Source organism: Spea bombifrons, chromosome 1 (assembly GCF_027358695.1).
Source record: "Spea bombifrons isolate aSpeBom1 chromosome 1, aSpeBom1.2.pri, whole genome shotgun sequence".
Lineage (NCBI taxonomy): Eukaryota > Metazoa > Chordata > Amphibia > Anura > Pelobatidae > Spea > Spea bombifrons.
In genome coordinates, this window is record NC_071087.1 from 12,450,749 (window position 1) to 12,478,722 (window position 27,974).

The 27,974-nt window shown below is 39.3% G+C and overlaps 2 protein-coding genes across 4 annotated transcripts in view; one reads left to right on the plus strand and one right to left on the minus strand.

Annotated features, from left to right (window-relative positions):
* Window positions 1-7,230, plus strand: part of DOK7 (docking protein 7) — a 42,223-nt gene extending 34,993 nt beyond the window's left edge. The window contains exons 10-11 of one of the 3 annotated variants that reach the window (XM_053458232.1): window positions 2,266-2,418; window positions 6,052-7,230. In XM_053458232.1, the coding sequence (XP_053314207.1) occupies window positions 2,266-2,418; window positions 6,052-6,188 (290 nt within the window). In that variant the 3' untranslated portion in view covers window positions 6,189-7,230. The remainder of the gene's footprint in view (window positions 1-2,265; window positions 2,419-6,051) is intronic. The other 2 variants (XM_053458233.1, XM_053458235.1) reach the window with 2 other exon arrangements.
* A 9,099-nt stretch (window positions 7,231-16,329) lies between these two features.
* LRPAP1 (LDL receptor related protein associated protein 1) lies at window positions 16,330-27,510 on the minus strand. Its single transcript, XM_053457596.1, has 8 exons — window positions 27,259-27,510; window positions 24,316-24,460; window positions 21,785-21,906; window positions 20,668-20,788; window positions 18,060-18,215; window positions 17,258-17,340; window positions 16,901-17,077; window positions 16,330-16,448 (listed from the first exon to the last, which is right to left on the minus strand). The coding sequence occupies exons 1-8, from the start codon at window positions 27,430-27,432 to the stop codon at window positions 16,380-16,382; spliced, it is 1,047 nt and encodes a 348-aa protein (XP_053313571.1). The 5' UTR covers window positions 27,433-27,510; the 3' UTR covers window positions 16,330-16,379.
* Between the last annotated feature and the right edge of the window lie 464 nt (window positions 27,511-27,974).

Consider the following 27,974-nt stretch of genomic DNA (forward strand, 5'->3'; position numbering starts at 1 on the left):
ACATCTTATTAGCATAATAACCTTTGATTTTTGAAGAACCTATATTGAGGTCTCTGAGAACAGAACCTTGGACTAATTATATATATATACGCACAGCAGGGAGTAAAACGGTTAGCACACACTGCTTACTGTATGTTTGGAACCCAGATCAAGGACTCAAACAAAATAATTAGAAAAAGAGCTGATCAATGTTGCATGTGCTATAGAAATTTGCATATAATCTGCCATAATTATACGTGTCTATGCTTAACGGTGTTAATAATTGAAAGATTAATGGTAACCTGTACTTGCTGGAAAAGCTCACTGGGATAGCCCTTAATATTTAAGGTGAAGTCAGGAAGCTGAAGTAGTTCATGATTGGTGTTAGAATGATGTAGCCCTGGAGTTTCAGCTTCATCAGCCCTATGTTAATCCGGACCATATGTGACCATATACTGGTCACAAATGGTCTGGATTAACATAGGGCTGATAAAGCTGAAACTCCAGGGCTACATCATTCTAACAGGCCCATCAGCCCAGCACCAACTTTCTTCCTGATATAAAATATTAACAATAATTAGTTATAGGCTGTTGTAAAAGCTGGGAGTGATATTGGAAGAAAGATGGTGTCCTCAGTGGTGGAACTACCGGGGTCGTAGGGGTTGTGACTGCGACCGGGCCCTGGAGTTCTGCCAGTCAGGGGGGCTAAGGGGTGCCGAGCGGTCGTTTTCAGCAACCACTCAGCGCCCTTCTGTCTCCTCTGCCACCGCTGCCTGCCTCAGCGCTGCCCTGATTGCAGTGTTGGGAGCGTGAGGTTTCTGAGGCGTCATATGCCGGTGCTCAGCAGTGAAGCTGTGCGCACCGCGGCAGAGCACCGAGTCAGAGGCCTCGCGCCCCCACCACATGACTGCACGGTAAGTGACCTACAAAGGGGGTAGGGAGAGGGTAGATAGTGAGAAGGGGGGTGGGGAGAGGGTAGATAGTGAGAAGGGGGGTATGGAGAGGGTAGATAGTGAGAATGGGGGTAGGGAGAGGGTAGCTAGTGAGAAGGGAGGGAGAGGGGGTAGATAGTGAGAAGGGAGGGATAGGGGGTAGATAGCCTGAGAAGGGGGGAGAGGGGTTAGATAGTGTGAGAAGGGGGCAGATGGTATGAGAAGGGGGTAGATTGGGGTGGGGGGCCCTTAACAGATTCTCGCACCGGGGCCCTGAGGCTTCTAGTTACGCCCCGGGTGCCCTCCTGGCTGCTGTGTATTGCTGTGCGGCTGTCAATTGTACTGCATTCCCGCCCGCCATCTTTGTTTTCTAAGGTGCTACCAAAATTTTCAACTCCAAGCCCACAAATCCCTTTATCTAATGTGCATTTCCTATAAGAAGTAAGCATGGGTGCAGTGAAATGATAGGGAAAGCACTTCAGCTAGGGGTGGTGCTGCTGTATATACAAACTAAATGTACTGAGTGACGTACAGGGTGCTTGGGTCACTTTTCTATGGTCTAGCGGGGCCAGCCACCTAATGAAGTAAATGTGACCGGCAGCTGGAGGTAACAGGCTCGGTGTGCCAGAGGGCCAGTCAGGGCCTGGAGACTTCTGTTAAAAACAGATGCCTCGCACTTACTCCTTAACCAGAGGCAATGTCTAGGGTATAAGAGAAGCCATTGTATGTGACCAAGCAGAAGCTACTTTTACTAGTTGGTTTGGAAATCATGGAGAAATATTTTTGTGTCACTATATCATGCTATGTGATGCATGGTTTGCCTTAAACCAGTTATCATCGAATACATTTCCTTAAGTGTAAGCTGCTTGTTGGAATGTAATAGAAAAAATCTGAAACTTTATGTGGTCACCCATAGACGGAAATGTGCCCTGACCCCAGCACTCAAAGGCTTAAATAAGCACTGGTTTGAGCATATGCGTGTTCAGAATAAATAGATTTAAATATGCAACTTACAACAAATATGACCCCTCTACATTTTCTTTTAGGAAAAACATACAGAGACTCCCTCAAACATGTTTATTTACATTTTCTGGGGTAAGGTCAAGGTAAACCCTGACATCCGGCTGTGAATTACCGAGGGCTAATGAGTATCCCCCACAGAATCCCCCATCTCAATGACATATTTTTATTTCCCTTTGTTTCCTTTGGACCTCACATGGCTATCCTTGGTGAGATATCCTGAACCCTCTGTTATTACTGGATCTATACTCATATTGTTGGGTGGTATACTTCAGCATCTATTTTGTTTTTACACTTATGAATTAACACAAATATGTCTGCTTCATCTGGTCAGCAGGGGCAGCAGGTTATCCAGCCGAGCCACTGGTTTCTGACCGACCTCGCAGTGAAACAGCAACATATGTAAATATTCCTATCAGCCCAACATCAAAGAAACAGATCCATTACACGGCATTAGAACTGCAAGAGCCTAGTACAGGAATAAGAGGTAACATCACTGGTCTCATGCAAGCAGATCATTTAATCTTCACTTTAACATCTATCCATTGTGAATCTACTTCATCAGCGCTAAGGGTCGTGTATAAAGGGTGAAGCTGGATCAAAGTTCTAACGTTATTTGGTCAACCTAATAACCATATGGTCCAGGTTGCAAACTTTGCACTAGAATCACTTTTTGTACATAACCCCCATTTAGACAGATCTAAAAACAGCTGTCATTCTTAATGATTATTTGGTTCCTTTGGACAGGTCTACTGAGCAGCAATCACTGTAAGGTTGGGTCCATTTCCTTTGACATTCATCTTTTAATTCCATTATTTTTTTTTAATGTTTTTTATGGTAGTGAAGTTCAGGTCTGGAATTATATCCCGTAGATATGCTCTCTACATCTCCTCAGTTAGTAATACAGGTAGTGGTGTCGTACGGATACAAGCGTGTCTAGATATCACCAAGCTAACTGGCACCGTGGAAAATGTAGCTCTAGACAACCTCATAGTTTATCTATCAAGATGTCTAAACCCGCATCTTCCTAATATTCATATGTAGTACTTTTGTTCCATGTATGTGTGTTATTTTTTCTATAGTAGGGGCAGTCAGAAGGCCAATTAGTTCACTACAGAAACACCAAATGAGGTGGGATCCAAACCCACTTCACTCTTAAACCAAATGGCATGAGGACTATGTAGTTCTATGTAACTGCTTACATTGAGCTTAATGTTAAGATGGACATCCCATATACTATATTATTATATTGACTTACAAACACATCATCTCATTCTACTTGAAAAGTTGTTAGGTTGCTACTTTTACAAGCTAGTAGCATTTATGTATTAGGAAACAACTGTATGTCTATACCATGGGAGCAATCATCTTAATATTTCATGACTTAATATTTGCGTCTTGGACGAGAGAAGAACATATATCAGCAAATCTATGACCGAGGGCTTGTGCTATATAAAGGTAGTTTTAGTTTTTGATTGACTTTTAAAGTATGAAATATGCCTCATTTTCAGTGTAATCAAGTTCAGATTTGGGGGATTTCTGGAAAAAATGGGTATGAATTTCCAGAAGTTGTGCAGATCAGAGAGATGTATCGATATGAAAACGAAATGTAAAATAATTAGTTCTGGTGTAGTTCATTATATCTCATTATCTGTTGCTACAAAGGGCACATCATTACTCCGCATATCACTGGTAATTTAGCTGCCTGACTGATTTAGAGAGACCAGAATGAATTTATTTTAATAATAAATAACACGTGGAAACACACATAACTGTGACAAATGATTTGCACGGCAGAGAAAAAATATTCACTTATAATGAGGAACCTTAGCATATGAAAATTAATGACACTCGCCCGTTTGTTCATCGCTGAAGTCATTGCAATAAGATCTGTTTTTGTCTTTGTTTTAATGAATGTCTTCTCTTGGTGCTACGCTATAATTGGCAACTTGTAATGTCTTCTTTGCACCCTTATTAAACCGTGACACCGGTATTCATAGAAGGTTAACGCAGATTAATGGAGTGATTAGTAACACATAAATAAACTGCCATGGCAGAGAAAAAGTGGTCCTTTATAATTCGTGCACATGTTTAACCTTTCGAGAGCCAGAGGGCCGACAAATGGATTTTATATAGATAGGGTACTCTTAGAAATGATCCTTATCCAATTGTTAAACATTTCAGTACTTCCTTTCCCTGCTCAAAATTAAACTGCTTCTGATATTATCCAGGTAGAAACCTAGACTTTTACATCTTGGTACACGCAATTGTCCGTATTAGCACAATGGACACCTTACGAAGTACTTACTAGTCAAATGTATCAAAACTGTGAGAAGGTGAGAATGGATAAAGTAACGTCATGGGTGGGTTGATACTAGGTTCCCAGCTACTAAGGGCATTGCAGTTGTGCATTTGTATATCTACATTCAGAAGAAGTAAAAGTCTTTTCATTTTACTGAGGGCCAGGAATCGGTGAGGCAAACACATTTTGCTTTGTTACTTTCCTTTTAATATTCCATTTGCTCACTGTAGTCATCTTTACTTTCATCATATGTGCAAATCAAATAAAACATTTTAATTGATGTTAGTGCATGTTGTTTCCACAGCAGAAGCTTATTGCAATCATTGTATCACAGATAGTAGTGAGGATATAGACAGATGCTGTTGAGATATTTCTTAAAAGTCACCCATACATTTAACTATACATTATGCAGGGCCAGCTCAGCAGTTCTTGCAGGAAAAGCCTATAGGGGTTGGCCCTTCACAATGCGTTGCAGGTTTAGTGACTTGAGATATCCAGCTTTTCCAGAAAAAACATAGGGATGAATTTTACAAATGTGCAAATTAATTTTACAATTTTTTTTTTTTTGATCGTTGCTGTCACAAATAAAGTTCCCCCGCCCCCATAATATAGGAAACAGCAACACATAAAAAGGTTTATCTGGTAAACTATTGCAACCAAAGTGGAAATAAAAATGGAGTAATATGTGCACATAAAACAATATGTTCATGTACTTAAGCAGAAAACATATGGTCATGCCACCACAGCAACCAATAGTATGCTATTCATTGGCCAATCAATTGGTGATAAGGTCACTTATCTAACTTTGCATTAGAATATTTTTTTTAATAAATAACCCCTTTTGTCTCTTGGAAAATAAATGTTAGTACGCGCCTTCCAATACAGCTGGAATTACAGTCTGCTGATGCCCAAGTACTTTAATGATATGCCTCTAATGCTTGTTAGCGTTAAGACTCATTGTCTTCAGCTGTTTAATTATGTTGGCAATGACTGAGGTCCTGAATAAAAAGAAACTGTAAATAATGGTCCACAATGGGAGAGAAAGCTCTGTTTTGCTGCTCTGCTGTTTAAAGTCTGAGTGATTTGTAAAATGGTCCATTTGAATGCTTTAAATCAATACTTGGTGTTGAAATCTGCTATAGTCATGGGTTTGGAGGCATAGATACTGTACTGTAGGTATATAGTTTCCATCCTCACCTATAAGTAAGTGGGCACCAGCAAGATATACACACCTGAATTGCTTTGGTGGGGTAAATGGTTACTCTTTATTTTTTTTATTTTTTGCCCCTTACAAAATGCATACTATGGTACTCCAGAGTGTGCTTCAAAGTTGTCTTCTTCCCAGTATCCTCTATTTTACCATTTCCCAACACTCTGCAATACCATGCACCATGAGATCCTCACTTCTTTCCATATGGTGTCATCATACCTGAGAACGCCTTGGGGTCAACCCGGAGTCTCCTGTTAAAGGGCTGCTTCCCTGGGCCTCTGGGCAGGAGGATGGTGTTTGGCCAACCCCTTCTCTTTTACCCTTCCTGGTAAAGGTTGTCTGGAGTTAGCCCTGCCCCGTCATGTGGGATGAGTAGCCTACCCTGTGAATTTTCCAGGTATTGCTTTCAATCATCTCCTCTCCTAACTAATAATTTAGGCAGAAATTGACCAATATTTTTCTCCACAAACATTACTTTATTACTTCTCTATATAGTGTCCCAAATATCAGAAACCTAAGCGACAATATGCAAATGTTTTACATTTTTGGAGCTAATCGCATCTTATGGGCAGAACTCCTGTTAATAATCGTGTTTCTTTGGTTTATAGGCAGTGGCTCCACCAAGTATGCGCAGATAGACATTGCCGCAACTGAGACGGCACACAAAGTGGGATCCCAGCATGCGCAGTCCAGAGAAGACCGCCTTCCAGAACTAGAACAGAGAAAAAAGGGATCTCAACCATGATGTCATCGGGAAGAGGAACTTTATATAATCTGATTTGGGGTGCTGTGGACAGTCAACTCAAGACTGGCCGTGTGTTCCATAGTCTTCTATTAGAGGCCTACCTATGGGATATGGGTTGTAATTACTCAGTAAGTTTCCTGAAGGATGTGTACGTCATAGAGGGTTGATTGTACATCAGATTTGGGCAACTCTTGCCCATTGGCTGTTGTTGGACTGCAATCAAGATTGACTATTGCTAGTGCAATATATGATATATATCAGGTTTGAGTTAACTGGTCCCTATCTGCGGATTGACTACAGTAAAGTAATTCTAGGGTGTATGTGAGTTGTAGTCCAGTGACAGCTGATCAGGGACAATGCTTGAAGGGCCAACTCCTAGCTATTCAGATCTCACTGTAGAAACTGGAACTGAATTGTATGTAGCATGTCGACAAAGGGGTCATTCCAAAGCTGATATTTCCTCCTAGAAATCAGGCAGATTAGTATGGTTGGTAAAATGCCCAATGTCTTGGCGACAAAATAACATTTTACATATCTGCTGGTATTTACATTTAGAATTCAGAATTTCCTGTAATGTTGCAATATTGTTTTGTAAGCGTATTTATTTTTTTTTGTCAATCACTATTTAATTTTATTTGTGTATCATTTTATACCAAAAACGGTCTGCAACATACCTCCTCAGGTTCATGGTCTTACACATACAGGACTTTTATTTTGTTTTTTTCCTTAGTAGAAATGTGTATGTTTCCGTTTTACTGTACCCATTAACCCCTTCATTTCCAGAGTGGGTTAACTCAGTCTGGCTCACTAAGGGTTAATATTCAATTTCTGGGGGCATTTATGTACAGTATTGATATCTTGAACATTTACTGTGTTTTGTTTTTTTTTTCTCTTGGTTTTAATCTCTGCGGTATTGACTTTTTTTAAATAATTATTAATTGTTTCAAAACAGAAAAAAAATTGCAACATGTAACAAATGGAACCGTACTAGTAATTTTGAGTAATTGTAAGATATTGCATGTATGTAATTTGTATTAAAATATAATGCAATAGTGGGAAAATGATTCATACATATGTGGCATGTACTATTGAAAACATACTTTTTTAAGTATTTAAAGGGAAAGTCACACTAAAAAATGATTACAAATATTTGATAAAAATATGTTTTCAAAAGTATTTTTTTAAGAAGTTTTTGCATAATAGAATGTTTTCCGGCAGCTGCATATTATCCATTTCTGTGTTATAGCCCTGTTATATTAACACAATCTACTAGACAAATCCCCTGACTTCTTATCATGCTGCCTGTGGCAAACAATAGAATGGCCCAGTAGCAATAACCCAGCCTGACACTCTAATGAATGGAGGAAAGAATTTTATTGTACAAATAGGACTTCATCTGCATTGCCATAAAGTATCGTACTTTTGGGCAAGGAATCCAAAAATATTACACGACTGACAACAATTGCAGCGTTCAGCGCTTCAGAAGTTTATTAGAACAAAATGAAATAAAACATACTTTTGTCCATGCTAACATATATATAACTTTCTGAAGCACTGTATGCTCAGAGAAATCCATTTTTTTATAATGGGACAGGCTATTTTAATACTGACAGCAGCTTTAAAATCCAGTTTTTAGCTCTAACGCTGCTGTAAGTGATTGAGATTGATTAGTGCAGGCAGAATTTCATACATACATGCAATTATATGTCAAAACAAAAAAATGTATTTCTATTTTTTACTGTTGTAGACTATTTTTCTACTATTTTCCTAAAACACATTCAGTAGATGATGGGTGTGAAATATATTGCTTGAACATAGGTTTCGTTGCCATCGGCTACTGGAAGGGTTTCATTATTGTAAAATATCATGATTTGTTTTGAAAATGATGTATACTATTTGAGATTGTTATATGTAGATAACACTATTGGAATTATGCATAAATATTTGTTATAGTATCTGCTTTTATCCTTTGAGGGCACTGTATACAGATTTTCACATGGAGCTTTTTCAATACGCCCATGGAACTCAAAGGGTTAATGGATTACTAATAACAATACTGGTTAACACACTGCCTCCCATTTGCTGTTGAACTACAAGTCCCACCATGCCCAGATGTCTTCGGCTTGCTAGGTATCATGGGAGACTTCTAGATGTGCAACAAATGACCGAGGCTATCAACATTTCAGTAATAGTGGAATCTATTTTTCTTACATGTGTTTGAAATCATGTTTTGCGTCATCATAAATATTGGACTTTTATGGAAACCTGCAATGCTATTTTTGTACACGTATTTTTTTTTGATCACAGGCAAGCACTGCATATATTTTCCTACTCACTGTTAGAACTGTAGAATTCTTGCATTGGATCTGTAACCTTTACCATATCCAAACTTACAATTTGTTACAATATATGTACTAGAACATACCTTATATACCAAAGGTGAAGCCATCTTCATGTTCTATTCTCAGAATGGGTTAAGCCACTCTAACTCCCTAATCTATATATTCTCATTTTCAGAAAATCTATTCAGGTGACAGTTACCCTGTAAGATCCGAAACGCATTAATAATTCTCCATATTGAGGATTTTTTACATTTATGTAGTCATTGAACAGGTGTATATCTGGTATGTAGGGTACATTCATCAAAATCCCTTTAATTTTACATTATTTGATCTTTGAGTTTCTTGATTCTGATATAAGCAGAACTGCATTGATTCAGATATGATTAGGAATTTATATATATATATTTATATGATATATATATGATTATATATATATATATATATATATATATTCAAATAGAGTACATTACATTGATGCACATATTAATAAAAAGAACAACATTTGCCCCCTAACCCTTTGTCATGTGTTCTCATTTTTGTTTTATATGGATTTTATTATGAACATCATCAGTGTTTATTAGCATTAGAGGCATGGTTTGTACCTTACGGAATTTTCTAATCACGGAAGATGTGGCCGTGTTTTAACAGTGAGCACAAATACATGCGCACAATTCTACACGACTCAGAAGAAGGGGAAGAAAACAAAACTATTATTCCTATTATCACTTAGTTCTGGAAAAAATAATAACTAATTTTTTAACATTTTTTGTTCTGTTTTTAAGTTATTTAGATTTACATTTCCCAAAATATTAGGGGAATGTTGTGTTATGTCCTGTGCTACGATGTGGTAACGTTTCCTGGACTATACTTATTTTGGCAGATTAAGCATGAGCCTCTAGCACAAGGTGTACTGTAGAGATATCACCACTATTATCTTAATAACAAATAGAATATTGATATTCATACGTAAATAAGGAAATTTTAAAGAAAATAATAAACTGGTTTTACATCTGTGCTAAAATTAGAACCGGGAAAATCTGAAATGTGACAAACAATTATAAAACCTTACCCGGCAATTTCTTTTTCTTGTCTGTTCTTTGGCAGCACGGGTGAAATACCGTAGTCTCCTCTCGTCTGAAGAAGGGTAGGAAAAGCAGAACTATAAGAGAGAGACCTCCCCTCCCACATACCCACTGTAATAACAAAGACCTACACACAAATATATTGTGTGGGAACCAAATATATACTGCCAAAGGATGGGCAAGAAAAAGGAATTCCCAGGTAAGAATTTACAGTTTCCATGTTGTCATACACAGCACAAGTGAGATGTAACAAAGAGAGGATATCGGATCAGGACATGACTGCTTCTAGAACTCATCTGCCAAAGGAGGACATGTCTAACTATATAGAAGGTGTGCAGATTATTTCATATCGCAGCTTTGCATATTTGGTCAGGAATAGATTCTGACATTTCAAAGGTAGATCCATTTAGCAATGGTGGGTTTAGAGATATTAAGAAGAAGGTGAAAAAAGTAGAATGCCTCCAGAGTCCTAGTCAGGTAAATAAGCAAGCACCTCTTGACATCCAGAGTGTGAAGAAGACTTTCCTACCTGTTCTTGGGAGATGGACAGAAAGTAGGGTGGAGAATTTCCCGAGACAAAGGAAAGGAAGACACAACTAAGTCTAAATTCTAGAGAGGCTGAAGGATCGCCTTGTTCTCATAGAAGATGTTAGGGAAGCAACCACCATCTCAGAAACCTCTTGACTGATACAGGTATCTGGACGTAGCGATCCAAGGAATTCAGAGACATATCTCATACATTGAATATGAATGATTGAAGGGCTATGCGTGGGTGAGTGCCCAAGCCACTGAGGATTGATTTGAGGTGATCAGGACCAATAGAGAATATGTGTCGAAACGTTGCCTGTGTGAAATAAAACTCACCTTATCAGGCCCAACAGAGACATCATGGTATCTCGTAAGATGCTTAGGGCAGAAACTTGGACCCGAAGGGTAGCCAGTCTCAGGTCCATTTAAAAACCTTGCTGAAGAAAGTCCAAAACACAAGGGAGAATTAGGTAAGAGGACACAAGACCTGCACCAGGAAGAAAATATTACCATAAGTTCGTATATATTGCAGGGAGGTTACCAGCTTTTTCTACGTAGCATGTATGTAGCATGATGTCTATAATGGAGGATGAAAGGCCTTTTGCTCTGTCCGTTCAGTCTCCAAGCCATCAAATTCAGTAACCAAGAATTGGGGTGTCGGATCTGTCCTTGATGGGGGAGATCGTCCTGATGCGATCTGTGGCTAATTGGAGATACTCCACCAATGCATCTGTGTGGTGATATCTGGATCTGATAGACCCTTTTCGCTGTTTGTTCAATCTATAGACCCAGGGGCGCCACAACCATGGTCACAGGGGTTGCAACTGCGTCAGGTCCTGCCCCTCTTGGTGGCCCAGGCGACCCCTGCAGCCACTTGTCTGCCCCCTCACAAAAAAAAATAGACCATGTTTTACAAATTGATAAGCCTCCCTTTTAGCTGCTGAAGCCTAATTCTATACTTAAGAGTACAGGAGATTTAAAACACCAAACCAGTTTTTTAACACATTTAGCGTATTGTTTAGCAAACAGATTTCATATCACATTGGGAAGTAGGTCAAATTATCAGAAAGTCTGTTCAAGTAATAGTTTGTATGGTGCCTGAACAAAGCAGAAGGAGCTATGTCACAATGAAAACCCCCACTCACAGCAGCCTCTAAAGCCATGAAAGTCGGTTATTAAGCATTTTAGCCACATTACCAAGAATGGCCTTTCTCTTTTTTTAAAGAAAGAACCTGAAACGATAGTAACAAAGCATTGCAGGGAAGCCATTGAAAGCCTTAAAGCTTTTCAGGTGTTTTGGATCAGCTGCAGACAGGGAAACTTTAATAAGCAGGACGATATAATGAGCTTCCTGGTAGGTTATCTAATCAGATAGGTATGAATTTTTGATGCTAACATTAGTTTCATTGTATTAAATGGTTGTGCAGATAGATTTTAAACTTACACCCCAAAAATTGTATTTGTAAGTATATCCATCATTGAACCAGCAACCCTTTTGTAGGTACTATACCTAACCACTAAGCCAGCAGGCAGCTTTAGGTTTGGTGGTCTTTGCCTCCCTATTGACATTGGCTGCATGCCTGCCTCTACCTCACTGGGGCTTGCTAGGTGATCATGGCCCCATATCTTCCTCAGCATGCCCCTAGCTCCTTACTAGTGCATTTGTTTCTGACCCTACTTGCATCTGGAGGCTTTTGATATTTCTGCTCTGTATTTTTGGATTTGACCCTTAGCGTGGACTTTGGCTCAACTAGCTTTACCCCTATGTAGTGTGTTTTGATCACCTGAATCTTGACCTATTTGACATGGACATCTCTTCTGGATCCTCCCTTGGTTCCAAGCTCCAGACCCACCTCTGCAGTCTGCACATAGCTGCCTGCTCCGCAGACCCTTTGGTGCCCCAAGGCTAGTGTCTACAGATGAGGCTAAAGAGAGCTAAGACAGACAGCCATCTGCAGCTGGACAAAGCAACACGTATCTCTCTTGAGCACAGTCCAAAGACTGATCCTGCCCCTAGACACGGACCGCCACCTGACCCGTCACCCATGCCCCTGACAATGGTAGGCGATCAACTCTGCCCTTCCCATTGGAGAGACTTGCTGGGATATCCCTTCATAGGAACATATAATTTAATGGCAGTTGAGAACCATTTCTCCCATCTAGTTTGCTTTATTGCATTGTCTGCTTACCTTTACAGAAATAATTACTCCTCAGCCACTCTCTTCCATTGTCACTGACATAAGTGCTATATTCTGCTATATTCTGCCTTGGGTTTTTTTTTGTCTAAGTCATTTTCCATTTGACTTTTTCTCCCGGAATGTCTACCCTGTTGCAGACCTTTTGTGTCATCTGAAAAGAGGACATACTATACCATTAAGACCACTAAAATATAATAATAAGCCCCAATACTTATCCCTGAGGTCCCATAGAGCAAGAGCAGAGATCTATTTTTGCTGGGTGTTCAGTTGTTTATATCCTTTAGCACTAAATTAAGATATTCTTTCATGGCTTTAAGAAATATTACTTGCTGGATGAAGATATTCAGCTCATGGTATGAGCACGATTGTTATGGCTTCTTCGTCTGCGGGAATGAAAGAACGTCGGGATTAGTAATTTAACGTTTTGGATGTGAGTTTTCAGTGCCCGATCGGTCCTGTACTTTTCCTTTGACATCTACCAATTTACTGTTAGAAATACACACAGCTCTGTAAGGTTTTCCCATGAGTTCTCATCTGTTGTGATGATGAAGACTAATTGTCTGTCTGTGCCCCCGCTGACAAATAGCAGTTGTCCCTGATTCTGAAGAGAGGAAAGGAGTACAATGCAATAATTGTATGGTGACTGGTTTGCTTCACTGATATCCATTTTCTTGTGAACAAAGTAATGATCAGCATAGAATTGTTGCTCATTTGTATTCCTACCCGTTACTACCTACCGTGGGTCTGCTGGGTGTTCATCAAAGCATCCCCAACCACAACCGTTCATGCTAATGGCACCTTAAGCCTGGTAGACAAAAAAAAAAAAGGAAGAGGTAGAACCCAAGCAGGTCTGCAGGTTACAGAAAACAAAAAACTCTGAAGAATCCGGATAGAAGAGGGGATAGATAGAACAAAGCCACAATAATATGAATAACGTAATCTAGAACCTTACATTTAATCAGTAAAGCTGTAATGATTAGTCTTCTGGATATCTTCTAATAAAAGGAGTCCAGAAAAGGGGCTACAGAAAATATGCTACAGGGCTTCATTAAGGTGTAACCCGTGGGTGTAACCGACACAAAGTGTAGAAACACCTTGAGGGAGCCCACGATAATATATACTTGGGTGAAAATCATTGTGTTTGGAGATTTAAAGACACCTTTTGCAGTGTAGTTGAACAATCCATGGACTGGCGGTTATCAGCAGCTCTTATACAGAGGCAAGGCAACCGGATTATGAACCCACTGGGATTGTGGCGACCTCCTGTTCTTTACTTTTAATAAGGTTTTATTATTGTTTTAATATATTTTTTTTTATACTAATTTTCACTAATCTTCACCAATTATATACTAATTTCCTGCTTACTCTCCTATCTTGCTCATTTGTGGAGTTACAGGCCATTCACAACTTAAACATAAGCGCTCTACGAGACGAAGTTCCACTTATATCACAGATACCTTAAAGGGCTGTTATAGCGCAGTATACTTTCCTCAGGAAGAGTGACTGCATATTTTTATATGTTTCTCACTACCTCATATCTAAACTAGATATATTACCGTTGTTGTGGTTTGTTTTCTCTTTTTCATGTTCTTGCATTCCCTGAATTATATAAGCGGAGGATTGAGTTTATGTACTACTTATTTGTTGGTGTGTAGATGTCAGCGCACTATTTACCCATAATTTAGGGTTCATGCAGCTTGAGCTTCTTTGGCATGGTTATCGTATATAGTTCATTTTACACTACAGTACTAGCTCATTTTTCATGTTTTTGCCATGTTATCACTTGCTTTCTCAAGTAGGGCTTTTAAAAAAATAAAACCATATTGTTATATAAAGATAAAATAAAAATAATGGATTAAAATATTTATTCAGTTTTACAGACATATACATTAAACACAGCAAATACCAAAAACATATTCATTGACCTGCCCTGATTTGGAAGCCACCCTATACAGCTAAATAAGTTTACTTTTATGCCTACCTTACTCTAATTTCCCACTACTCCCCACCATACTTTTTACACAATATTAACCTAAAAGTATTAAAAAAAAAAAAAAAAAAAGTATACATTTTTTAAAACCTGGGTTTTAGGGCCCAGTGAATTTCTATTTCTTACTGTGCTTACAACTGCCTTGGGTCATTTAAACTGTATTTGTTCTGGTGATTGTTGTAGAAGTGATCAACGAAACTTGAGACTGTTTTTAACCCACGACGTACCAAGGAAGTCATTGGTCCTTCAGGGACATCTTTTCACATGTACCTGGTCTCAAAGGGATAAAATGCCTCATTACTCCTGCTCATTCGGCAGATAAAAAGCAGCCAATCCAGTCTGTCTGTTTTTCCTGACATGGTATATGATAAGAACAAACACTGATTAAGGTTTAGTATAATTTCCTCAATGTATGGGCATCACATCATATCGTCTGAACTCACCAGTATCGAACCATTTAATAATGAAATAAAAACAAATAAAACTTGGTTTCATAAAAAAGTTTATTTCAAGATTTTAAAAATCTAATAATCGTGTTACAGCAAGTCATCTGGCACAATGATATACAAAACCTTTAGCGACTGAGAGAAGAGGCAATAAGCGGAATGTGAAATGCACTTCAAATTTATCTCATAAATCACCTAAAACTAAATTACATTACAAATGACAAAGACAGGAAAAAAAACGATGAAACCTTTGGCAAATCTAAGTTCCTTCTTCAGGCATCTTATATTGATTGATGAGAATATACCTGAAGAAGAGACCTACGTAGTCTTGAAATCTTTAACAAGCTTCCCACATCAGTATTACAGTGAATTAATCTCTCCCACTCTGAGAAGATGGGATAGTGTACCTAAAGCGAGTCGGGGGGCGTTCTGCCCCTTGGTGCCACTCATCAGGGGGGTGCCCAACGGCCCAACAGGTAGCCCGTTTTAGGGCCAGTGGCCTACCACGTCAATGTCTGGCTTAGTGCATAGTGATAGGGGTTATGCTGCACTAACATCAATATCTGCCTCAGTATATAGTAATAGGCGTTATGCTGTACCGTAACTGTTCAGTAAGTGTTATTCATTTAAACTTATAAGTTAATTTATTTTTTCAGATTTGTAGTTTTTTTCCAGTTGACATACAGTTTACAAATTTGTGAAATAAATATTCTTGCCCACATTCATTTGTGCAGGGGGTGCCACATCCATGATTTCCCCCGGGGGCCAAATACTCTAGGTATGCTCCTCACAGAATTTTAAGACTAAATGGCGACCGACAGCTTTCACCATAGCCAAAACAACCAATTAAAACCTACCTACACTTTGTGCGTGTTTGGAGATATTGAAAAGTTCACTTCATGGAAGCTGAGATTTGTGTCTGAGTATGACACGAACAACATTTCCTTATCAATTTCTATTCCCAAATAACCTTAAGGGTTAGACAGATGAGTGAAATCTTAATAGAGAACTAATCACGCAGATGGTGGGAAAAGGAAGTTAAGGTGGCTGTTCCTATGTTATACAAATAAGGTGGGTTTTTGTTATGCTTATATTGCCGATTTAGAATTTGTGAACACCATGACATGAGTTTAGTTTAGTCTCTAGAACTGTAAAATGTTGCATGTGGAAAAAGCTGGAGAGAATGGGCGGCCTTCCCTTGATCTGTGGCTTCATATCTACTACTATGAAAACTGGATTTCTGCTATAGTGACAGGTGGGTGTAAAATAAAATAAAAAAATCAGTGGGAAAAAGAAATGAACTAGCGAGGCACAAAACTGCTTTTTTTTATATATATAAAACTACAAATTTTGCAATATTAATCATGATGATTTTGTTTTGGTTTTGCAGAAATCCAAATGTGTTGCTTTTTGTAAATCAAGCACAATTTATTTTACTAATACGAGCAACTCTCCCACCCATGAAACAGGCAGGACGTTTAGACTGATAAACAGTAATGTTCCGCACTTTACACAATATTGGGTACAACTTGATGAAATGTATAACCTGTGTTTAGTTAGCTTAATTCTTCATTTTACGTTGATGGAATGGTTGCTGGGTCACAATCAGAGCTCATTGTGGTTCAGACCGTTTTTGGATACCCTGCTGGTTAAGTCTTGGAGATGTTTTTTCACCTGATTCAGAAGGAAAAACAAAGACATAGGAATTCAGTTATTGAAATGATTGACCTACACTGGCTTACAGAAGACTAACGAAACTAAACAAAATCTAACTAGATAAAGCAGAGAAATTAAAAAAATTAATGTAACTAAAAATCATGTTAAAAATGAACTAAACATTTGGCATGTTATTACACTAGAGACATTAGTAAAGGAAGGCCGTGTAGAGCACAAATAAGCATGTTTTGAAAAAGCCAACTAAAAAGTATCATTCATGTCACTTGCATGTTTCAAACCACACAGTCAGCTGTAGTCGGCTACAACAACAGAAGCCCTATCTCGTTAAACTGTCTGAAGCTGTGCACACCTAACCATTACACTTTCTCAGTAGTTAATTATACCTCATCTACTGATAACTAGCTTTATATTGTGAACTCATTTTGTAAGACAAAGCCATTTGCTCTCACCTTGTACCCCAATTCTTTAATCTTATCTGTTAGCATGGAGTGTTTTTCTTTACTCTTTTTCAGGTGATCCTTGTCCCCGGTCTCGGCAATATGCTTTAGCTTTTCGTGGGAGATTTCAAGCTGCTTCTGGTAATGCTGGTGTTTCTCAATTTTGGTCTCAAAATGCTTTAGCTCCTCCTAATACACAAGTCATCAAATAACATAATGCAAATATATATTGACCGTTCATTGGAAATATTTTTGCTTCTTATTAAACAAAAAATAAAAATACAACCCCTAAACGCCTGATCCACTCCTATCTAGACTCCCCGTGCATTGCAGAAGGGATTCTATGTGAAAAGGTTTCTCTTTTCTTACCTTAAATGATTCCAATTCAGAATCAGAAAAGTTTCCATCCTTCGCCATTTCCCATAAGTCGTTCACTCTAGGCTCATTAAAATCTGTAATAAGCGGACATAAAACCAGCAGAGTAAACGTAAAAGAAAACATTGAGCTTTATTTTAGTTTCTCCTTTGTTATAATAAACACAGACTAGTTGAGGTTTCCCCTGTTTTTACTAGCTCCTTATCCCACATTGCCCTGAATGACTCTCATGGGAAAATATGTCTAAGTATCAAAATTAAGCGTCAAACAGCAATGTACTTTGCTTTAGGAGAGAACAAATGTGAGTCGGACTTTTAGGCGGCTTTCCCTGCACCACATTGAGCTGATACTTTATGGCCATCCTATAGAAGTCCTTTCCTTAGTCATAGTTAGACTGTCCCTCTGCGTGACGGAGGCTGAACACAAAGCAAAATGGTGAGGAGTTGGCCTATTTGTCTAGCAGAATGGGCTTAGATAATCGAGCAAGAACGCATGTAAAGGACTGATATGCATCTGAAACATTATGTGCAAAATAGGACACAGAACACACTATAAGATTATAACTGTTTTTAATTTGGTACTAGTATTAAAAAACGGTGGCAGCTTTTCTTTAAGTATAGAATGCCCTGGATACATGAAAATATTTTATTGTCTGCGATTTAAGGCATGCCTACTGATGGGAATCTGAATCTGAGGTGCATTGAACTTTACAATGAAATTGAGAGATATACACACACAAATATAATAAAAAAAAATAAAAAAAAAAGCAAAGGTCTATGAGGTCACTGGAACCTACCCCGGCTGCTTGTGTAACCCTCGTGACTTAGTTTCCGCAGACGTTCAAATCCATGATTGATGCTACGTAGCTTCTCCTTGAGATCTGCATGTTTGCTGTGCAAGAAATCTTCCTTAACTTCATGTTCGTCCGGGTTAATTACATTTTTGTGGATCTCTATAAAATAAACCCAAAAACGACCAAGTTGGGGTAAATAGTGAAAGGGAAAATTGCTGCTTCCCCTATGGTCCAAATTCAATGTTTTCCGTGCAGCCGCTTCAAAGATATACATCTCTAGATATATGTTGATTGGTTTAAGCTATAGATATTACTTGGGTTTACTTAGTGAATTGAAATGTAAATGTAGGATCTGTGAAAAGTAATATATCTGCTTAAAAGCTAATAGAGTGCACTAAGCTCATGAAAGAGGTCATTTAGTTAGTGTGTGCATCATGATGAAGCACACCATCAGCCCCCGCTGATGTCAGTATCGAGCAATAAGATTGATCGCCGATTGATTGAACGCGTATCTAGATGCCCCAGTTTTCCACCTAAAATCATGCCTTCCGCATGTCTTAAGCAATTAGTCATCCTCTGCGGTAAATCAGCTACCCAACGTGATCCATGAATGTTTCCTTCAAAATAGTTGCAGTGAGTCACACAGATGCATTCAAAGGAATAATATATTTATTTTTGACAAGATAGGTAATTTATTTCTTATATAACCTCTCACTCAAACTCCCACTCCCCTGCAGAGTGTTAGCTGTATGTGAGAGACACTGCAGGAAGCTGCAGCATGCAACTTTCCATTAGATGACCTTCTTAGCAGGTTGGTCTGGAGATGTTTCACCCCGAACCCTACTGCTAGAGAAGAAAGCCTTGGCAGAATTCCCAAATTCAAGAGGCCCATGAGGAACGCATGATTGTCCTGGAGAATATGGCAGCTAGCGGCAGACCATGCGAAATACTTACCTCCGGTGTGTTCCGGTGATGGCTCGGAGAATGCCGCGAGTGGGGAAAGGGTTCTAACGAGATCGCTCACGCGTACGGGAAAGGAAAGAGCTCCCATTGATGTCCCAAGCAGCCAATCAACTCTCTGGGTTGGCAGTCCCATTTTTTGTGTTTTAGTTAAATGAATGCATATGCAAATCATTACAATGTACTTTCATATGCATTCAATGTTCAGATACTGTCGCCAATATGTTAGGGTCTCACGTACGGCACAATAAAGCATGAGAAGTCATTTAGATGACAAGGGAAAAGAGCATGATAATATATTGTGCACTGTTGGATTGCTGACATTCCTAAATTTTATATTTTTTAACCAATATATAACTCTGGTAACACTTAGCAGATGGTATATTTTACCCAAAATGTCAAAGACAATACTTTTTTTTTTTTTTTTTACACTATATGTAAAAATAAAAGCCTGCAACAAAAACAATTTTCTGTGAGTTGGCTTTAAGTAAGAAATGATTCAAGGACTATATAATGAAAGGATAAAAATGGCGTGGGCTTTTAAACCTTGTACATTTCATTGTTACACAGCTAATTAAAATAGTTAAAAAGAAAAAAAAAAAAGAAAATAAAAATACCACGCACAAGAAGACCAAGCTCCACCAAATCCATGTCGCGATCATTAAACCACATTAAGGCAGAACAGCCCGTAGGTAGGGGCAATTATCCCGCTAATCACACTGCTAATCGATCCCATTGGTAATAACTTCAGCATGCGTCCCTTTAGCCTTTTATTATTTAATTCCCACAAAAAAGAAAAGCAAGTGTGTTAAATATGAACTTTCCTACGAAGGGTTCAATTATTCCTTTTAATTTTCAAAAGAGTAATAATCTCAGCTTGATAACGTCTTTTTAACCAGCTTTCTCAAAAATACGTTCAATATAACAGAATGGCTCGCAGGACACTTTTATTAACGCCTCGAGTGGCGGGGGCCAGACATACCCCCCAGGTGGACCCATTTCCCCCCCCTGTATATGCTAAACAAAATAACAGTAACAAAACTAAATATTTTTATGAAAGGCTAGATCCGTCAGAGAATGTATTTGGTCGTTGATGAAGACAATACACAGTCCATATGCTATACTGGAGACGACGGTATGAAACATCACAGGCTAGATGCATAAAATACGCATTATATGCCTTTTACACCAAAAAACATAAATATTAGCATTAAATTACATTTTGCCTTCCTTTTTTGTACATCTGGTGCACCTGCTTTGTAGGTTATAGCTCCTATCCATATTCTTCTGAGAGTCTTGGTAGCTATAATCCACGAGAACTCGCCTGTCCTTTTTTTGTCACATAAAAGTATGATTATTGGTTAAATAATTTATGAGGGTTTTAATAATTGGGAAGCATGTACCACATCACAATGTCTGATCCTTCCACGTCAGCATGCCCAATCCCCCATTTCTAAATAGCAAAATGACAAATGTTTATGAATACACAGTAAACACAACGGGTTGAAATAGTTAATCTCCAAAGCAATTCCACCTCTCAAAGTTTTAAAGAATAAATCACCTTTTCACGTGATAAGCAGCAAATTTTTTTTTTTGGAGTTCAGAAAGCAGTAATTCAGATTTCCATGAATACGCAGAATGATTGAATTACCTTCCGTCCGGCTCACGGTATCTAATAGTATGTTATATTCATTTATCTTCTCCTTGTGATGCAAGAATTCCCGCCACAAGTTTTCTAACTCTTCTTCAGAAAATTTGTTAGATGCCTTTGCCTTAGAAAGCAAAAAATTCATTTATTTAAAAAATTATCCATTTAAGAACCTGAATATAGATCATCGCAGTTCAGTCTGCTGCGTTACCATTTGGACGGTCACACAGAATGCACACATCCCTTCTCAAAGTTTACTGGGTTAGCAGCCACAATTACCAAATATGTTTTAGCCAAAAAGTTTAAAAAATAAAAAATGAACTAGCTGAAAATTCGAAAAGTAAAGATTAAGATAAATTATAAATAACGCAGAACATTTTAAGAATTAATCGACCACATTTTTCCTTACTGGCTTCCTCTACATGCGGCCAAAATATTACATTAAACCCCTGACAAACCTCATATACTCTCACAAACAAAACGTCCAACTCCTTCCACCAACATTCTAGGCCATCATGAATAGGTGTGCTTTATATCCTATGGTCACGGCATAGAGCATCATGTATACCAGATGGGTTTGGGTGCAGGGGACTGCCTTGCAATCGAGACAGTCCATGGGAACCAATAAGCACCTGGCTACATCATGTGATGACTGGGACTGGCCAATTAATGAGTGATCACATGGCCCAGAAGCAATCATTTGTTGATTGTGAGGAGGCAGAATGACACTGATATTGGGGGGTGCAAAAAAATATATACAATGTCTCCAATACTGCTGAACCTGCTATAATGGCCAATCAGACTGTGACATCAGTGTCAGATGACACCTCTAGTCTCACCTTCAATGAGTGTATTGTTTGGCTGCGCCAGAAAGATGAAACCCGGATGCCAGCCAACACAGTGGTACTTAATCTGCCCTCATTTACAGCAATTCCTGGCATCAGTAGCCAAAAATGCAGTTTATGAGTCTTTAACTGAAAGTAATCTGTACACCAATCAGTCACCACCCCGAATCAAACAGGAAAAAGAAAGCTCAAGTAGGATAATGTACCTTGTATTACACCAGTTATTAAAAAGGGACATCGAGAAAGACAGTGTAGAAACATATGCAATATATCACCTTATTCCACAGCTTCTCCAGACGCGGATCACTTATGTCATCTTGGCTTCCATCTTTAATAAAATTGTTATCGTCTGTCTGAGATTTCTTTTTACCATCCAGTCCATACTTGGCCATAATCACTACAAGGAAAAGAATAATAAATATAAGAATCACAAGTAATACACCAGGGCAAAGAGACACAGAAGGAACCCCAACTGGAATGACATTTGTAGAATCTGACAGAGCGGAGGGGTATATTGTGACTTTAAAATATTTATTTGTACATAACACCTATTTGGACATTGTCATCTACGGGGGGGGGGCAGGGGGCGTGAATGACCCGGCTGTTCTATGTGCTACTTGAACGTTTTCTCTAACAGGGGCGTCCAACATGCTACCCGCGGGCACCTCGAGGTGCGGTCCGCGTGAGATCAGCAGCCAGGGCGACCCGGCCCTGCTACTTACCTGTGGGAGGGTCTTTTGTACTGCACAGAGGAAGAGGAATCAAGCAGAGTTCACGTGACATCACATGACTCTGCTCCAGTCCTGTTTCCTCTGTTCAGTACCAGAGAACGCAGAGGGAAGCCGCACCCCCTGCTGGAGTCAGTGAGTGGCATCGAGGAGCTGCAGTGCAGGTAAGGGGGAGGGTGTTTGAATGAGTATGCGTGATTGAGGGAATGAATGTGTATATGAATGAATGAATGTGTGTGTGATAGCATGGATGTGTAAGTGCTGGAACCTAGGCATGATGGGACTGTGATTGCTGTTAGCAATCACACTCCTATCATGCCAAGTCAGCCAGTACATGCTGAAACCTAGCTAGCTGCCCCCCTTGTGTATTATTATTTTTAAAGGTGGGGAGCCATTTTCGGTTTTGGCTAAGTGAACCTTGAATGTTTTGATCCCGAATCTTCATTTTGGTGCATCCCTACAATAAATAGAACTATTTCATTTTTAATCATCCTGAATTTGTAGTCACAACACTTTCGTCCCAGAAATCAGTGAGAGGAAAAGTAAAGCTTTTGCGTCATTTACTTTATTTTAATCTTCATATTTTATTAAAGGCCATATTTTCTCACAGTGAAAAATGAGTGCGGCCCTCGCACGTATACAATTCTGATGAAGTGGCCCAGTGCAGAAAAAACTTGGACACCCCTGCTCTATAAGGTACGTTTGTATCTAATAGGCGCCGTTACCGCATGGAAACCTTGGAACACACACATTATCAATTTTCCAAATCAGTAGTTTTTAACCAAAGCCACCCAGGCTCAGTAACCAGCCTGTGAAAAACATTCACGTTAATCAACGACTTCACAATGGAAAAAGTTTAATTATCAACATACATTAGAATGTCAAGTCTTCTGCGATCATCTGTGTTCAACCAACTAAAACAGCCCCTTCAATGGAACACCATCGTATCGTGAAAAGCCTCTATAATCTAATTAATGGCTGAAGTCTGCCACTTGTACTGCAACGCGGCTGAGGTTCATACCTGTCTGGAGAAAGCGGGGGGGGCTTTCTACCTCTCGGCTTAAGCCTTTCTCGTAAGACAGCAGAACAATGAGGTCTCTGTACGCTGCGAGTCAGATGATAGCACCGCTAATTCTTTTTCTACTGACTCCTAGCCAGCAGCGATCATTCAACACACTGAAGCCAATATCACCGGGAAGTACCGAAATGGAGATACACTTATTAGACAAACTAAACGGGTCCCAAAAAAGTATGGATTTAACCAAAGCTGTTAAATTCACAAACGTTTCCATTCCCTTGCCATATATTTATTTTTCCTTGTGAAACCCTGCTTTAGTTAAAAAAATACCAAATGCCCTGTATACTTTCCTATATCAAAGTGCTGAAGCAAACCACTATGGCTAATGCCCCTTTCCAAAGAAGTACTACGTCTATGCATGTTTGTGAATATATTGCTCGTTAAGCAATCCAAGGAACGTTAATGAGTGAAACGCTGCTGAGTGGGAGACAGGGCCAGTGACCCCCAACGCAGTTCACTTCACTCCTACCTAAGAGAAAACCGAAACTCTCTATAACACCTTAACGACGAAGGCTGTCTTTCATCTTTGTTACGTCCTTTAGTGAATAGATCAGGAGGTTAATAAGAGGCTGTCAGAGTAAGGGATTCTTTTCCTGAAGTGTCAGCACTCACATACCAGGAGAGGAATCCTCCACGGCATGTTGAGCTATACAAATCCAATATGTCCCGTGTAGCGAGGTCGGTTAAACATCAGCAGAGACCTCTCTTACTTCTATATATTTATACATAAGTTGTGGTGGGTAAACCTTCCCTTCCACTTAAAATTAAGAGGTAGTAGAAGTATTATTACACACTCATCTACAGACACCAGACACGCCAGAAGGCTTGTTTTTCACTCGGAAATCTCATGGTGCTGCCACAACCACAAGGGATTCTGGGTAGGCACATGCAAATAAGGTCAACAATGATCACCTTTTGCCTCTATATCCACTTTATACATGGACCCCTTGAGTAATTAAGTAATGGCCCGCTGTACAGGACAGCCCTGACATATATCTACCATTCAAAGATCGTCGGAGCTTCGCCTCCTTCTCCCCGTCATCATCCAAGCCTTCTGCCTTTAGCTTCTTCCAGTTCAGTTCATCCTTCTCTTGAATTTTCAGGTCGCTGTGAAGTTCTGCTAATTTTACAGGCGATAGCTGGAGCTGAAAGGAAATAAAATATCATTGAGCTTCCTTGCAATGAAACTGAATTATATTCAGGCAGAATAAATCGGCTCTCTGCAACAAAGACACCGGGGGTAATCTGTGAAAGGAGAATAAAACGCAAAGCCAAAGATATCACGGTATAAGAAAAAATAGTATTTAGTATAAGATGCTAGTATATTTTCCAGCTGCCCTTAACGTCGCATTACATTTTTGGAGTTTTAAGAAAATTATTACGCAAACCTTAATTATATAAGGGTTGCAGAAAAAAATAATATAATTAATAATAGACCTTATTATAGGACTGTACATTAAAACAAAAATAATAGATGTGGCGTCCGTAATGCAGAACAATCAGTTTCTGCAGCATTTGATGAATTACGGTAGTTCACAATGCGAAGGAATAATAATTACATTTTATTTGTTGATTATTTGTAGATTCTGTAGCCATTACACATTATATAACTTATATAACTTTTTTTTTTGGTTTGTTTTATTTTATATTTTTACTTTTTACATAGAGTTTAGTACACAGAGACAGTTTTTTCCCCTCTTGATTTTTCTAGGAGCCCGGAAGGAATATACGGTAAGCGATTAAATATGCATTGTAAGTATAACTAGTCGCCATGGTAACCAGGCTCACTGGATATATCCACACGGTGTAGGCGCTATAACAGACTTAAGAAGTGCACTTCCAGCAAAATCATTCGAAGACTATACAAAACAACAATAAATGCCCATATGCGTCCAGTGTGGATCCAATAATTATATTTACGTTGAGTGTATAGACGTCTAGGGATTGGAAAACAACTATAGAGTCCAACTTAGATGGAAACGACATTAACAGCTACCAAGAATTTATACCAATAATGGGGCAAACGGCCAAAAATACAGATCCATGTTTGTCTCTGCCAAGAGATTCATTTGTATTGCAATCACCTGCTTAATGTTTACACCTCGTAAAGTGTTGATTAGATGACATTTAAAGTATACGTTACAAAGACGGCGTACGCTGGATAAACGCGCCGCTCACTTTAAAGGGAAAACACCCAAATACGATGACCTTTTGGGCTGACGATCAAATTAATTATCCAAATAAAAGCACATTAACGGATTATAATAAGTGCCGAGCGCTCTGTATGCATCGCTCGTGTGGGTTTTGACGTTCTGTTTGCAAAGTGACTTTGATCCAAGACTCTTGGCCCAGACCTGATAGATAAAGCCCAGCTTAAAACACAGCCGATGGATCCTAATCCCGACCTTTATATCAAGCATTAACCTTTCTTAAGTCAGCGATCGCTTCCCGTCCTTCACTGTATAAGCAGTTTAGACGACAGACAGTATCCTCCTCCATCCATATCTCATTAAAGATAAAATACAAGACGTTCTTCCTATTTTAAATACTTTTTATAAAGTGGTCACATTACCATAGCAACCAACAGCACAATCAAAACGTCCCAAGACTTTTCTAACTTTGCACTATAAGAACTTCTTTCCTGGGCTGTTACTCTTCCGGGGGCATCCGGACCACGTCCTTTGTTTTTGGAAACGCCTGGGCAACGGACCCCAAGTGGCTGATCCCTGGCCACCGAAAGCAGTCCTGATGATAACTATTTATTGCTATATATAGCGCCATCATATTCCGTAGCGCTGTACAAAGGGTAGACAGGACATAAGCACTATATAACATAACAATTTGACTTACAGACAGACAGGTGAGGAGAGCCCTGCTCAGAAGAGCTTGCAATCTAAAGGATGGAGGGAAGTTATTATAGAACTTTACACCTTTTGGATAGGTGGGAGTCGCATCGCTTTGTAACGAAGCAGCATCTTCGACTCCCGTACTATAAAGGAGGGCAGTTAAAAAATATAGGTATAAAAGTCTTGTTGCTATGGCAGCAGATGAGGCATAATATAGATTTAGGCGTTCTTTATTTTAAATCAAAATAATGAAATAAAAAGGTATTCTTTCTTTTCTTTGCTCGATTACCCAGAGGACATTGTCAGTGGAACAACCCAGCGCCAGCTATTCTGTTACCGTATTGAGCAATGTGCTACAGCAAACAGTTACAGGAGATCATCAGATCCTGAGTCACGAACCGCCTCGTAACCAGCGGCCGTCAGACGGATCTCAGATCCACAAAGTATTCCATTAGCAAGAAACCAAATATTAAAAGCCCTTATATAGCGCTAAATCGAACTGAATTCATCCAATTACCTAAATCTAAACTTTATCAGAAGTTTGCCTTCCATCAACCAAGAAACTGCGTTCCATCTATATATGTTTTTTTGTTCCAAACAGAATTTTTCAAACATACATATGTTACACAGCATGCAAAGATAAACAACGCATTTATAAACAAACAAATAGAAAGTATAAACTAACAAACAACTCATCCATGCGGACAAACCGGCCAAAATAAGTTTTCACTCAATCGCTGTGCCGGTTTACTCTGCATGTTATAGGGTCCATTTAAATGCACCGCTGTATACATTAATCTTTCATTACACTTTCCTATAGTGATCATAAAACATCCACATATTGTGTGCAGCAGGGTGAAAGGGTTAATATTATCAGTGATTGAGTGGCACGCATGGGGTGCATGAGAGAAAGTGAATGAAGCTGCATCTCTGCTGGGTACCAAAAAGAAGAACACAGATACCCCCTGAACTGCGCCTCTGATACCCGGCGCAAGCTGCAGCCTGGGAGCTGATTACACCCTGCGGGGTAAGAACAGCCAGGAAGGGGGGGGCGCAGAGATTGCAGAGGGCATTTACAGCTCGGAGGAGGAACTCACCCGCTGGGCTTTCTCCCAGACCTGGTTCAGCTTCTGGATCCTGAACTCTCCGGTGTCCCGCTCCGACAGGTTCTCATTCTTCGCCCGGGAATACTTGCCGCCTTCATCTCCGGCCAGAACCCCCAGCCGGGGCAGAAGGCAGAGAAGCAGCAGCCTGCATACCGTAGATGGCATCTTCAGGGCGAGGAAACAGGCACAGTGCGGGCAGCAGGATGCAGCAGCTGAGTGCAAGGCCCAGCTCGCGAATGCTCGCTTCCATTGGTCGCACTACACTTCCATCCTGCCGGGGCACACGAGCTTAACGTTCATTGGTTAACCTCTAGAGTGTTTCCCCGCCCCCTGGAAAGAGTTAACCCCCCAAGCGCTATAAGACTCTGCAGCAGTGATTGTGTATGGCGATCAAGTCATTGTTATATAGGTCTGACTGTTAATATAATAAATACATAATAAAGAGTAGTAATATATATATATTCATTTGTTTAGTCAAAAATATAACAATAATGGTTACAGCTATGAGTTTAAAATGCTGTTGAATTAAGAAAATAAAAAATATTAAAAGACTACTACTAGACTCGCTACTTTTCTAAGAAAAGTTAAAAAAAACCCCACAAAAACATGGCAGATATTATAATGTTATTCTTTTCTTATAGGGGGTTTAATGACTTCGCAAAGTAACTCAGAAACCGTAAAGAAGTTTTCCTCGCCTGTTTATATCA